The sequence below is a fragment of the Helicoverpa zea genome, chromosome 17, assembly GCF_022581195.2.
Source record: "Helicoverpa zea isolate HzStark_Cry1AcR chromosome 17, ilHelZeax1.1, whole genome shotgun sequence".
Taxonomy (NCBI): domain Eukaryota; kingdom Metazoa; phylum Arthropoda; class Insecta; order Lepidoptera; family Noctuidae; genus Helicoverpa; species Helicoverpa zea.
Genome location: NC_061468.1, coordinates 2,336,932 through 2,352,579, shown reverse-complemented (window position 1 = coordinate 2,352,579; position 15,648 = coordinate 2,336,932). Strand labels below are relative to the sequence as shown.

Below are 15,648 nucleotides of genomic sequence, written 5' to 3'. Positions count from 1 at the left end.
CAGACGAAATGTTTAAAGTAAATGTATTGTTTCGGCTCTCAAGGGGTGATCCGGTTCAAATACTTACAAAATTGGGTCAGAGATCTTATCCTGTGACCCGGTTATGTAAGCATGGCATGCCTTTCGATATTTTCGTAACAGGCCTCTGCATATTTCTTAAATGGCCGATTAACACAATTGCTTCTATAGTATTCAATTTGCTTGACTGTACTTTTGCGTAGTCATTTGTTTTGAGTTGTGGAACATTGATGTTAGCTGTTGTTTTTATTCTATTTTCGTTTACACTCAGATATTGCAACCTGCAGACTGCAGAATAAGTAAACTGTCGGCTGATAGTTGGTCAGATGGTTGGCTGTTTTAAAGTAATTGTGAATCCAAACTTATTAGTCGATCTGATACCAGGTAAATACCTGATTGTTGTAATGTGCGCATTACCATTCATCTCCATACGAATTTATGAGCCCAATTAAACTATTGACCGACTAAAAGTTTGCAGTGGGTAAGAATTCTTAGTTGTCGCAAAAGTATAAGGTCAACAAACTTAGAATTGGAAAAATAGCTTTAGAAAAATAAGTATAGGTAATATTCTGAACTAAAATCAATGCTCTCGATATAAATCGTATTGTGAAGGGTAGGTTTATCAAATATAAAATTAGTGTTACAAGGCCGATGGTGTCAGGTGGGTGCCAGCTCTCAAAGTTCAAGAGTTCATACAAGGTTAAGAGGGCAAGGTATTGTTGTAAGAATCCCTTGTATACCAAGGTAACTAATACAATTTTCGATGCAGTAAACATAATAGTTAATAATATTATAAATGCGAAAGTATTAGTAGCTTTCACACCAAGACTACTAAAGCGATTTAAACGAAAAGATATTGTAGAGCCTGAGAAAGGACATGGGGTATTTTTTGAGTTTGCGACAAGGGTTTCTCCCAGAACGGGGGTGAAACCGCGGGGAAAAGCTAGCTAAGTATATGTATCTTCTCTTAGAATTGAGAGTGCACTCTCTATGTCTCCCGTGTTTGTGTAGAAGACGCCTGTTATTGTACGACAGATTTTTTCTGCCCATAATGTGACAATGTGTCGCGTGCATACTGTCGGTTTTCCTACAAAGATCTGCTAGTGTGACAGCCCTGTAAAGGCATTTTTCAAGACCTGACAAACTAAAAACATACATATCTTATCATACGATCATACGAAAACTCCGCCAGGAGACCAGAATACCAATGACTTGACTACAAAAACCTCGATGCATTTGCAACACTTTTAAAATACATCCACAGTTCCTACCATCTGCTCTGCGCAGAAAAAGCGAGAAATTTCACATCTACCCTCGGTTTTGGCTTCGCTCCAAGCTGAGTAGGTAAGCACTTAAGATGGCGTCCGTTATTTAAGGTGTGTACAGTTAAGAATTTTCTTATCTAAGAACACAGTTTGCGAAGTTCCCATTTGATTACGTTATTTATTTTGTAGCTCGGAGTGAGAAGCTAGTGATTTTATATGTCTTGTGTCCGTCCCTCCCACTGTCCCTATAGGGGAAGGGGTCATTTGATGATTTAATACAAGAAATGCCTTATTATCCAAAACGAAAAGACGTACGCAGCAACTATCTAATAATGAAAGTTTTGATTTCTTATAGACATCAGATTTTTTAATAAAAAAGATGGAAGCATTATTTAAAAAAGAAGCATCGTTGTACATGAACAGTGAAATGCCTCTAGTATGTTTATTTAGAATAAATACTTTTTTGTATTTTCAAGTCAGAAAACCTTATTTCCAATACAAAAATATTATGGTACAGGTATTTTATGAAAGCAATTCAGATTATTCCCATAGCTAATCAGAGAATACAATCATGTTCATATTAATGACGCTCGAGGAATCGGCCAAATATTTTCTCCCAATTATAAACATTCTTGATTATGTATTATTGAGCAAGGTTTGGGTCTTTTATAAGGAACAAAGTTTTCCGAGGGTTTTTCTTTTGAATTAGTATTGAAATAATCGAAAATCTTTATTATTATTATAAAGCTGAAAAGTTTGTTTACATGAGTGCTAATCTCATTGGAAGTAATGGTTTGATTGAAAAATTGAGGCTGCTTTTTATCGAGTACGTGAAGTAGGTCCGTAGGGATGTTGCTGTAATTACCTAATTCTAATAAAATTACGACATAAAATTACGCTTAGATACGCGATAATTTCCGGCTGAAATACTCATGATAATAAAATAAGAATTCCATCAAAGAGAAAACCCAATTTTTCCCAAAAGTCGTATAACTCTTTAGAGCCGAAAATTTGGCACGACCATGCAGGAGTTCCCGTAAGAGATTCTTGTGTAAAGTATTCGACAGGCGGAATGTGGCCAGCTTAAATATCAATTTGGGTTGCAATAGCTGAAATAGCATTTATCAAATAGTTTGTATTTCTCGTGAGGCGAAGAGCTGCAGTGCAGACTGGGAATTCGAAGTTTGTGCTGCAATGCTTAACGCTAAAGATAATGTCTGTTTTATTATTCGTAGGTATTTTGTTTTGGTGTAAGTAGTTTTATGTAAAGTAATGCAGATATAGTTTATTTACGTTATGGCGATTTTTAATGCGTTTGATGTCCGTAGGTATTATGACTAGCCGTTAATAAGATCATCAAATCTGTTTTTGTGCTTACGGATTCAATCGTCTATGAACTCACAGGCTTAATACATGAAATCAACCTAAAGTAAGCATGAAAAAGTGTTCACCTACAATTGCATTTCGTGAAGCAAAAAAATTTCAAAAAAAAAAAACAGGAGATAGATAAACACTTACCCAACAGTAACATCAAAAATATTACTGCCAACTGAGCTGGAGACGGCCATATCTCCAAAACCCTTTCTGGCCACGATGACGGACGTGATGAGGTCAGGTACCGAGGTCCCGGCAGCCAAGAGCGTCAGCCCCATGACTTCGGGAGGCACGTGGGCCGTCGCCCCCGCCACGTTCGCCCACCACACCATCAGGTAGGAGAAGAAAGCTATCCAAACTATTGACCCTATAAATGTTACGGGGAAAAACCTTTTCCCTGGAAACAAAATGAAGGTATGTTAATATTTGTGACATTCTTTGCTTTTTTCCCAATAACCAAAACTAAGAAGCTCTCAATAGATTTTATAACATTGTTTTAATTTAGGTATGCTGCTTAGCGAAAACGTTTAAGAGCCACTTTGTTTTTAATACTCTATCAAGTGAATAAAACAATTATAAAACCACCATAATCATCATTATAGGTACATCGATACACTTTTCTGCGACTTAATTTTGCCAAGAGTCCTTCAAAGAGTCCTTAATATTTAGGGATAGGAACACCCCATCTTAATCAAACCCAAACTGTTAGGGACTTAAATATACTTCAGCTAATCAAATTCAAATGTTGATTACCTTTAGGAGTTCTAGTGTCTGGGAGGGTCATCCAGAGCGGGAAGACAATGGGTGCGACTAACAGATACGTCACTCGCTTGCGGAACCCTGACGGCCACGACATGTCCAGCGGCGTCGTGTCCTCGTCCAGGTCTCCTATCTGAAACAAGAGGAACAGCTCTAGAATAAAAACAGAACTATGGTGTCTTGATTTATATATGGGATCAGTTTGGATAGAGCAAATGTATTCATATTGTTGCTTCATAAATCTGATGAGTTTCCAATGAAGACTTAATTTGTATGCCTCTCAGTACGATCTGAGAAAAAATTGAGGGCCTTTTTATCATTATCTCATTATCTATTCTAAGAGAAAGTCACTTAATTAGGGACGTGTAACGTCCCCTCACCACTAGACAAACGAGGAGTATAATCTTCGAAAAGCTTGCTTTATGTTTTCAGATTTACTTGACGAATGTAAAACAGCACATTTGAAAAGATAAAAAATATTATAAACAGACACCTACAACCAATACCAATATTGCTAAATTCTAACCTCATAAAAGAAAACTATTTCAAAGTTAAAACAGGCGGTAAGGCACGAAACTAGGTTAAAACACAATAAATTTAACTACAAAGGGTTGGTACCATCACGAGGACCCAATTTTGGCATTCTATTATGGAGACCCACGCATAAACCTTTAGATAGTTGAGAGAACAGTTATTATGAAAAGTTTTACAGAAACAAGGCATTTGGGCTGAGCCTGTCGGAAACATAACCGTTTTAGATTTATTACTGCCTAGGCCCAGTTCCTTACCTGGGTAATTATTGTACTGGACATATATAAGTTTTACTTCTTTTTGCTTTAAAATGCTGAAATACTAAAAGGGAGCAGAAATAAAAAAAATAAGAATGAGTACTGAAAAACGAGAATACTATACAATTGTGCGAGTCAATAACGTAATGTCTCTTTCCCTTTATCTTCGTAACCCGCCTCATCAGAAGTTCTAGTAATCTATTTTTTGTGATACGTTTTATGTTCTTGGTATAGCTCATACAAAATTCGAACATTGAGTAATCTTTGGTTTGATCAGTCAGGATTCACCAAGTGATACAAACTTATGAAATAGATCCAAAAAAGTCCAGACAACGAAAAGTCTCATCAAAATTATTTCTGAAATGTTAGATACATTTGTATCGACGTACAAGTGATTGACTGGCTCCATATAATCCCAGTTGGCACACAACTCTGCCGTCACTGTCGATTTGAAACAAAAACAAAAGAAGAATATTTATCATACCGGGATCAGGGATTTGTAGAACCATTTGGATTTAAATCTGTATTGTCAGACATGAATGGCACTGGATAATGGAGGGATACGAGATGTCTGAAAATTAATTACGAAAATAATGTTAAAAGTAATGACAATATGGTGTTAAAGCCTTATTTTCTGGCAAGGGGGAAATTCTAATGGACTATATTTGAGATCAGGCTCTGCAACAAACATTGGATGTTTGGTACTCGTATAAGGCTTTCATACTGTTCTTTCCTATTATTTTAAAAGTCGAGATGATGAAGACAATTTTCTGCTATCAACTTCATTTTCATACTGTTATTATACCAATTTCATTCCGATCTGAAACTCTGGATATAACACATTTGTTAAACAAACAACACAATTCAGATATCATGACATGTTTACTCGACCAAACAACCGAAACAGTTACATACATCACTTTAACACATTTCATTTTCAGGGCCAGCGCGAGAAATCTGTGGGGTGACCAAAAAACCGAATTAGGTGCTAACAAAAACTCCATAACCAACTGCGCATATTACTGGGTCCATGATTCAGGTCGTTGAGTCAATTAATCATTTGCCACATTCTGCAGAAAGAGGGACATTGCCGGGACCATAAATCTCTAGGATCGAACAAAGGTTACGTTTATCTTGATATGACAGGATTTTGAGCACAATCGTCCCAGTTTTTTTATTAAGGAACTGAGTAATTTGTATGTTGTGGATTTGGGTCTTGAAGATTTAGTTGTCCAATGTATGATAAGATCTGATTGGCATTTGACATCACTGGTTTTCTGGCCGTTGCATTATCCAGTTTACTCGCTGACCTAGGTACAAATATTATATCTTCAAACAATCGTCATCCTTGTCATCATTATACATATTGTAATGATTCAAAACATAATAACAAAGTCCATCAGAAAACTGAAAATGGATCACATATTTTATAATACTTACTGAAAATGTAAAAAAAACACCTGTTTATAAAATGTATTCTTGCTCACCTCTTCTATAGCATCTAACTGGACATCCCCGATCCCGCCGTTGGGCAGGTCCAGGGGCGTCTCCTTGGCCTGCGCGACTGCTGCCGAGTGCCTCGCAGCGGCCGCGCCAGCCCCGCCCGCGGTCGGCCGCGTGGCTTCAAGCAGCACCTTTAGCGACGCTATTGCATGTAGCTGCGTCGCCTTCTCGTCTACTTTACCTGGGAACAAGGGAGAGGGGATTGGTTTATGATGGCTAGATTATATTTTAGGTTGATGCTCCGTTTTTAATTTTGCCGTATTGATGTGAAGAAGATTGTAAGAAAAATGTTAAAGTCCGAATCCAAATTGGTTTGGCTGTGGTGGGCTTTCCGAAGTATAATGCTAAACATTACCTATCTGAAAACCAAGAGAATAGGAAATTACGCAACGAGGCATAGGGTGTACTTGTTTTGTTCAGGTGTGTAAAACACAAAACATGGTGGGTGCATACACACAGTTCAAATCTTTTCCGTTATCCATGAAGTCCGGCACGCTCAAAGATCAAACTCAAGACAACACGAAGCTAATTTAACTCGAAGAAAATCACACAGCTGCAGAAACCCCGTTTCAAACTGACACAGCAAAACTATTCCACATCTTGAAAATCCAACAATAGGCCCACATTTTCATACAAAACATTTACGGCTAAGTTTAATACTGTTACAAATAGTTTGCGGAATAATCTCATTCTATCTGCGTCGTATCCTAACTTGTCTGGTGGAGAGCCACAATTCTGCATTGTACTACTTCTGTTTGACCTATTTAACGCAACAAGTACAATGTATGTTTCAGTCCAACCTAGTTTGAGTGCTTCAAGAGTTTAAATGCTGCATTTGGTTATTATGAGAAGTGGGCGGTTTCATTTTGAAGTGAAATGTGGATTTCTGTGCTGCATTTAATGGTCGCTGGCTTTGGCTCGTGACTTTGTTCGTGATTACTGTTCATCTTTATTTTCTCTTGTCAGACTTTTTAACTGTCCGGCTATAGGACACAGTTCCCTTCACATGCAGAGAAGGAAGAGCATCAATTACCTCGTTTAAGGACGTGGCACATTACAGCAGCACCGCAACAGCACGGCTCCACACCAGCATTTAAGTTGTCATTCAATTTAGAGCATTAAATCGTGTATATTATAATATATTTCGTAATGTCAATATGAAAAAGCCAACGGCGAGCAGTCAGCGTGCTTGCCGCTTCCACACAACTCGACTCGCCGCCCGCGTGCTGCAAGCGAGCGGTCCTCATGCGTACAGCGCGCCGACGGCGTGCTAATTGCCCGCCGACTCCGAGCCGGCAGCGAAACAACGTCATTACGTCGTGTTCAATCATAACATCAATCATAATCGTCTTAAAATAATATTGAGTTTGCGGTGACAGCAAGCTTACACCTCGCGGCCGGCGCGCGGACGGCGCGCCGACGGCGAGCGGACGGCGCGCCGACGGCGAGCGGACAGCGCGTGGTTGGCGCGCTGTCCGCTCGCCGTAGTCTTAATTCGAGGCGACGCCGTGCTGCAGCCGTGCTGTTGCCGTGCTGCTATAATGTGCCACAAGCTATACTCAATGCGGGTTGTCATGTCATATACCTACCTACTTATTTATTTTTAATACTTGCAGTCAGATCATTTCACAATTACTACAAACGTTATATGCTTACTTACTCTTCGGCACTAAAGTTTTCACGATCCAGTACAGCGTTATGTCACCTATCTTCAAACTCCTGGCATACTTTTGCAAAAACCTTATACAAGAACAAGTCAAATAAATAAAGGTCATCCAAACTATTTTTTGCCCCTGTCACCGCCCAGACGTCCTCAAAAAGGTACATAATGTATCATGCATCATGTTTTTGCCGTACCCCAGCTAAATTAACCGCCAACAACTTATGCGTATATTTTTAACCTTCATCATAAGCTGTCAAAGGGGCAAGACACTTCTTTGGGCGGCTTATCGGTACTTCGACAGGGGAATTTTAAAGTGCCAAGGAGCTTAGAGGCTTTGGAGAAGTTAAGAAATGGTATTCGGTATTGCACATTTTTTAATGGCGCGGTGTGTAAGATTATATATAGATGACTTACGTACCTATCTTGTACCTAAGCAGACATTTTGTGATTTTTATAATATTTTAGAGAATTCTGTTAATGTGTATTTGCATAGACTTTTTTATACTTTTGTATTGAATTTTATAATAAGAATTAGTCCACAATCTTGAACCATAGATGTCAATGGCCTCCCCTTGTTACACGGGACTTGCGCAACTTGCGAAATACTCGAAAAATAGGAATATATAATCATTTTACAATTATTGCTGTATGACTTAATTTTTTAAAGAAACAATTCATTTAAAATCATTGGAAAACAATAATTCTTTATTAGATTTTAATCTAGAATTTATACCAAACTAAGAGGATCCTTCCGAGACATTTACGACAACACGAGGTAATCAATGCATTCCTAATCTGCTATCGGTTGCAACTGCAGTTACCGTCAGTCGTAACTTATGGGATAAGGCCACAAATGACCACAGGCAGCACTTAGTATCGATAGGTCGTTAGCTTATCGCGTAGTGAGGCAGCTGTGACCTACGCTGAACTGGAATCTTGGAACTATTTCGAGTTGTTTCGGGTTTGAACAACTAATGTGATATATATATATTTTTTTTTTCAACATTATTACATTTTTCTATTCAGTAGGGGTAGTTAGGTATTTACATGACGTAAAAATTAACTTATTTATACATATAGACAACTAAAAACAATTATAAAATGGCATCAAAAAACTCCTCATCGCTGCCCACCGGGAGTGTACCCAAGAGGCTGGCAGCATTGCCACCATTATTATATATATATGTATATCTATACATATAATAAAATGATAGGAAAGTCAAAACTGTACATTGAATATTTTTTTTAAAGAATACTTGGGGGGTGATCCATAATCGATTCTGAACCCAAATATGTAGTTTTTAGAATTTTTGTCTGTATGTCTGTTTGTCTGTATGTTTGTCCCGGATAAACTCAAAAAGTACTGCATGGATTTAAATCAAATTTTGCATGACTATTACCTGGGGGCCGGTTCAACACATAGGCTATATATTATCACGCTATCACCTACGGGGGATGAGCAATGATCGATTAAATGAACGAAATTGGAAAATTGGAAATTCTAACAGCTAATAAAATGTATATGAAACTACATACAAATGAAATATCGTTGCCTTATTTTATTATAGTTTTTTTTAAGTATTAGCACAAAAATAACAGGTAAATACAATGAAATTCAATGCAAATAAATAGTTAGGTTAACATTATAGTACATTGTAAACAAGGATTGTAGAAAACTTCAGAGGTGACACATGACGACACATATGAGCGTTATACTAACTCTCGTCACGGCATATAAAACAACAATAACCCGACTGCACCACAAAATAAGTTTCACACTATAACAAATAATCTTCGATCCCAACATTAAGTATTGACCTAACCACTCTAAATAGAAGGTTGCTACACCGATTGTTTGTGTACCTGCCCTATGAAAACGGAATCGATAGCTTAGCTCCTCGTCGGTCAAGGTGGGGTCAACAACGGGGCTCTTTACCTTACGTTGCTTTCTGAATCTTTTGCGATAGAGTGTTGTAAGACTTAGCTGTTTTTTTTATACACACTGTATTGTGTTTGTATGTGCCTTATTTGGTTTTGTTTATGTCTTATGGAGTGGTTTATAGTTTTGATTATTGTGATGAATGAGATAACCTACTGACTGTTTCAATTAAGGAACATGGAATTCATACGAGAATCAAAATGAACTTCAAAAGAATGTTAGTACCTACTTACTGGTTACTCGAAAATAGGTTCAAGTTTTGCACCAATTTTAATTATGTTTGGTTACCGAAAATCCTTAAAACCAAAGTCGACCAAGAATAATGAAGCTCAGTACATGATTTAAAATTAAGATATACCTAAATATTTAGACAAGGTGTTCATTATATTTTTGTAATTAATAATAATATGTTTGTTTACAAATATTTGTGTACCTAATATTATCCATAAAGATTCTACGACAGTGTTTTATTTTTCATTGACCTCAAAACTGGCGACCCCAGATTTCCTGAAATAAGACTTTAAAATAATATCAAAGTATAAGATAAAAGTAGCTGCTGGAAAGTAAATGGACAGTAGCTTATTAGCGTACTCACAACTTTACCTTTATTACTTGGATTTCAATAGCTTTACGTATCTAAAAACGCGTGAATCGGTAACATAAACGCGTGAAGTGTAACAATTGTGTTTACACTTGAGTTCGCGCCGCTCGGTAAGAGGCGAATAATTGCGTATAGGTAGCCATAATTAAATAAAAAGATTATATACATAGAAACGTCAATGAAAACATCTGTTTTGACCAGACCATTACTTCTTAGGATTAGCTCATTAATCAAACAAAGTCTTACAATTTAGCTTTACAATTTAATTGTTTGTATGAAAATCTGTAATCGTTTAAACTTTTACCAACACACTAAACTAGAATCTTAGTAAAAAAAACTGTGTATTCTAATTAAAATTTCAACTACGTTCATATGCGTATCAAAAAACGCGTGAATCTGTTACACAAACGCGTGAAGTGTAACAAATGTGCTTAAACCCGAACTCGCGCTGTTTTAGACTCGGCGCCCACTCAGCCTGTCTTCGTAGTAAAAGGTAGGGTCACCGACGCGGCGCTAATTTTAACCGGGAAGTTATTTTTACCCGGTTTCCCTGAATGAGTCGGTATATAGCCGGCTAGATGGAGATTTTGGCAGTGTCGGTAACAAGTGGGTTTGTTTTTGGCAATTTTTATTTTTAAACAAGATTGTTTTTTTGCTAAATGAATGCTTAGAAATTTTAAATAATTTGATGGGTTTGAATGTAGTTTCAGTAGATATCTACAGTACAAAACTGAAGAGTTCGTTTGTTTGCTAATCTCAAGAACTGCTGGTTTTATTTGACAAACTTTTTTAATGTTATATAGTCAATTTCCAATTCGCTAGAAACGTCACCCACGGGACGCGATCGCAACTGCTGGCAGAAGATTATATATGTTACCGTAAGATTACAAACATCGTTAGATTACAATCTATCTCGAGAGATTGCAAACTGTCGAATTATTGTGAACCGTAACATCTGATTGCAATTTAACGCATTATTTTTCGCTATATTATAATCTATCGATGAGAAATTGTCAAATTGTCAACTGTCCGAAAGCTCTCTCTGATTGGTCAGTCTTTTTGTAAGATCGACCAATCACGACCAGCCGTTCTGTTCCCATGGAGTTCCCGTAGAGTTAGGAATGAAATAGAGGTGTCAGTTAAATAAAATAAATGCTCTTCAAAAATTCTTCAAGTATTAAATTTATATAAAAATAACTCTTATAAAAATACAGTTAGGTATTTTGTCTACAAATACAAACTAATATTTAAAAATAAAATAAAAGGGGTGCTAATTAAACAGGCTTCTTTTTAATATCATTATTCGCCCCCAAAAATGTATGTTGCCTTCTAAATTACTAAATCAGCCACAATTAATAAAGCGTCGAGCATCTAAATAATACTATCTTAGCCACGAGTTATCTTCCACTCTAAATACAACTCAGCATGGTGGTTATTTTTTTGCATCTAAATTTGTAGCATGCATTCTAACAGTAAACTTCTTAAATACTATTAAATGACATCATAAAAATATTTATTTACCTTCTAATTTTTTTACTCGTACCTACTGAGTTTTTTGTTTAAAATATAACACATCCCATATTAATTGACCCAGCATGGAAGTAAGCATGCAACATGCAGCAAGCATAACTTCTGTCACGGCTCCGGCGCTGCGGGGCTCCGGCGGTCCCATGCGAGCTTATCGTCGCAGATGGTTTTTACGCTCACCACCGCAGCTTCGGCTTGCTGGCCGGCTCCGCCGGCCAGCCTCAGCCGCGGCGGCGAGCGCTGAAACTACCTGCGCCTCAGCTCGCAGGCCGCCTCGCCCCTCCGCGCCTACGCGGTTTTGAATTGCACTCTAGGGGTAGGGCAGACAAGACTACGTGGAGTCGGTTTTGCAGCGATTCGTTTTCGTCACTAACTTCAATTTTTAATACAATTTTTAATTGTGTGTAATTTGAGTCTTAAAAATTAAGTACAATTTTTGATTTTATAAAAAATTAAACCGTCACTTATTTTTGCACGTCAAAGAGCTGTGACACCGGGAGTAGCAAAGAACATTGTCTTTTTTGACGTTCTACCAATCAGCGCGCAAGATGCATTCCGTTCTACGCCAGTTGACAATTTGACCGCTCTACATCGCTCTCGATCTTACAAAATGACTGACCAATCAGGGAGAGCTTTCGGACAGTTGACAATTTGACAATTTCTCATCGATAGATTATAATATAGCGAAAAATAATGCGTTAAATTGCAATCAGATGTTACGGTTTACAATAATTCGACAGTTTACAATCTCTCGAGATAGATTGTAATCTAACGATGTTTGTAATCTTACGGTGACATATATACCATTACAAAAAAACACATTACATACTTCATATTGTTATGTAAAGAAAAAAATATACGCCTATAATACGATATTCCTTATCAGAAACAATATACTTCAGCGTGTACAGAGCACTTCATTTTACAAGATGCCTGTATCCTGATATTACTTTTGTCTTCCTTCATACAAGCAATATGGCCGTTTATTCTTATAGCCTTCTGAATCTTTCGACATAAGCCGTGTGTAATAAACCAGGAGGCGGCCGACATAATGACGCGCGGGGTTGCGACAGTCATCGAGAGGATCCAGCTGCTGGGCCTGGAGGTGGCCTTGCACAAATCCGAGGCCATGTGCTTTCATGGGCTTCGGAACGCGCCACCTTCAGGCTCCCAGGTCACGGTGGGGGGGGGTTACCATCGGCGTCGAGAGGGCGATGAAATACCTGGGACTCGTCCTCGACGGCCGGTGGAACTTCGTCGAGCATTTCCGACGTTTGGGCCCCAAGCTGGAGAGGGCAGGTGCTGCATTCAAGCGGCTCCTGCCCAACCTGGGCGGCCCAAACGCCCCCTGCCGCAGACTCTACGCGGGGGTCATGCGGTCCATGGCCCTTTACGGGGCCCCGGTATGGGCACGTTCGGTACGGCCGCGGGCTGTACACTACCTGAACGTGCCCCAAAGGGTGATAGCCATTAGGCTAATCCGGGGGTACCGCACGATTTCCCGCGAAGCAGCTGGCCTACTTGCTGGACTGCCACCGTGGGATCTGGAGGCGAGGGTCTTCTTGCGCCTGTACGACTGGCGCGAGGAGGCTCAGCGCCGGGGAGAAACCCCGTTGCCGCGGCAAGTTGTCGCGCAGCGGGCGGAGCTCCGGCGCGATCTCATGGTGGCCTGGAGGGAGCGACTGTCGCAACCCAGTGCAGGGCACGCCACCATCGTGGCGATAAGTCCCCTCTTTGAGGAGTGGCTCGGGAGGAGTCACGGCGCCCTCACGTACCGCATGACGCAGGTCCTCACCGGACACGGTTGTTTCGGGAGGTACCTGCACCGCATCGGTCGTGAGGAGGCGCCCGGGTGTCACCATTGTGCGGACAGCCCCGAGGACACGGTGGACCACACAGTCCAGGTGTGCCCCGCTTGGGAAGGGCACCGCCGGGTCCTCGTCGAGGCTTTGGGCGGCGGCGACCTCTCGCGTCCGGCCCTGGTTCAGGCCATGGTCCGGGGCGAGAGGGAATGGGATGCCGTCGCCTCCTTCTGCGAAGCGGTCATGCTCGAGAAGGAGGAGGCGGAACGCCAGAGAGTTCGAACCTCTCATCCCGGCCGCCGCGCTGGACCAGGTAGACACCATGGGCGCCGGGTGTCGCGAGATGACTCCCGGCCACCGTAGGCGTGGGTCTGTGGGCGGTGAGTTCGGGTGGCTCATCGTCCCTCTGTCTTTCTAGACGACAGACCCGTGTCGACGGCGCGCGTTGTTCCACGCGCTCCTCAAAGAGATGTCAGCAACCCCAGCGGGGCCCAGCAGGGCCAAGGCCTGCCGGGGCTGCGGGTTGTTCGAAAGAGATACCGCGGCCCTGGTACATAAAAGGTCTATGACGGAACACGACGATTTTAGTCAGTAAGAGTCTGACACTCCCTCACCGCTGCTAACCCACAGCGGGAGGGGTCATTTGATGATATTACGTCGCTAAAAAAAAAAAAAAAAAAAGCCGTGTGTAATAAAGACGTAAATCTGTATTATAATGTTATGAAAAAATATATGCAGAACGATACATGATCGGTAGCTTTATTGTCATCTATTTACTTTTTTTTATATAAACTTTAATCTACAATTTTGAAACTCACGCTTTAAGTGCTGAAATCATTTTGATAAAACTTAGCAGAAATTCAGCTAGTGTCATAAAAACTGGGTGTGGGTTCGATTCCAGTTCAGGCAAGTACCAATGCAACTTTTCTAAGTTTGTATGTACTTTCTAAGTACATATATCTTGGACACCAATGGCTGATAAAAAGGTGAAGGAAAACATCTTGAGGAAACCCGGACTATATAGTCTGAAATCACCAACCCCCATTGAGCAACCGTGGTGATAAATGCTCAATCCTTCTCCGTGTGAGAGGAGGCCTGTGCCCAGCAGTGGGACGATAAAAAGGCTGTAACAGTAACAACAACAATACACATCATAAAAACATATTTATAAACTATATTTTATATAAAAACATTGTTACATTTTTATTAATTACCACTCAATTAACAGGATAATATGTACTTTTCCCAATTGATGTTCGAAGTCTTCATCCCATTTTCTTGACTGTAGAATGCGCACACGCAGGATTTAGTAACGAAACGTACACCATGAATACAAAACATTTAGTACATTACATTACTAATGCCCGAATGTGCCAGTTTTTCTTCTTCCTCTTCTTGTTGAAAGAAGAGCTGTATCTGAATCTTCTTGTCTTCAGAAGCTCTCTTTGATTCTTGAAGAGTGATAATATGGATACATATATACTCGCATATGATATTGCATCTCAAGCCTAGATATATGTACTGGTAATCTAATTTGAGGAGAAGTAAATTGTCGTGAGAATCAAACACACACATATACACACATTGCTGATTGATTAATGAAAATTGTTTAGAACCACCAATAAAATGCAGACAGAAAAATAGTATTTGGTAACATATTGACTTTGAATTAAACTTTTTACATAAAATATGTTTTTAATAGTAGCGTCATCTGTTAGAACTTTGTTTTGCTGAAACGTGTGAAAGTTGAAAAGTGAGAGAAAATTCAATTTATCTAATGCTATTCAATTATTTACACGTAAGTCAAATAAAATAGCTCGCTAGTCACATTCATCAGTGAAGAACAATAAAAAATCTGCATTCGAAATAGAATAGAAGAATAGTATATAATAAAAATACTGAAAAGTCTTTCGAAAAACAATACGATTCTAGTTTGGTCAATAAATAATTCTTCTCCTTTGTAACTTCTGTTTTCATGGTTTGGATCGTTTTTATTTATAGCCAAATGTGCCCATACAAAAAACACCCCTGAAACCTAATCCTTCAGGGAAACCCATAGCAATCTTTTCTATAACAAAAACGTCTCATAAACTTCTATCTACTTGCTCCCCAAGACATGACAAGACAAAGTGTAGTACATTCGTTGACGTACATACCTACTATAACTACTATAAATGACTAGCGGAGGTGCCATAACAGAAAATCGCCTAAGAAAGTAGCGCGCCAAAATGCGAGTGAGCGGGGGACGAGGAACGTTACTGTTTTCGCTCTTATACGCCTTCTTTGGACTAGACCATTTTTTGTAATACCAAAAATCGTTGATAGATGTCTCAAAGGACCCAAACGCTTCGTAAGTTCACTCATAACTGGCCATTTTGTTCATACGTATTTGACTTAGAAGAAGGTGCC

The 15,648-nt window shown here is 39.4% G+C and overlaps 1 protein-coding gene across 1 annotated transcript in view; it reads right to left on the bottom strand.

Annotated features, from left to right (window-relative positions):
• The window catches only part of LOC124638475 (sodium/potassium/calcium exchanger Nckx30C-like), a 40,784-nt gene that overhangs the window by 10,044 nt on the left and 15,092 nt on the right, over positions 1-15,648 (bottom strand). The window contains exons 3-5 of the mRNA XM_047175445.1: positions 5,692-5,888; positions 3,411-3,549; positions 2,802-3,054 (exon numbers count right to left, since the gene is read on the bottom strand). Coding sequence (XP_047031401.1) covers positions 2,802-3,054; positions 3,411-3,549; positions 5,692-5,888 — 589 coding nt within the window. The remainder of the gene's footprint in view (positions 1-2,801; positions 3,055-3,410; positions 3,550-5,691; positions 5,889-15,648) is intronic.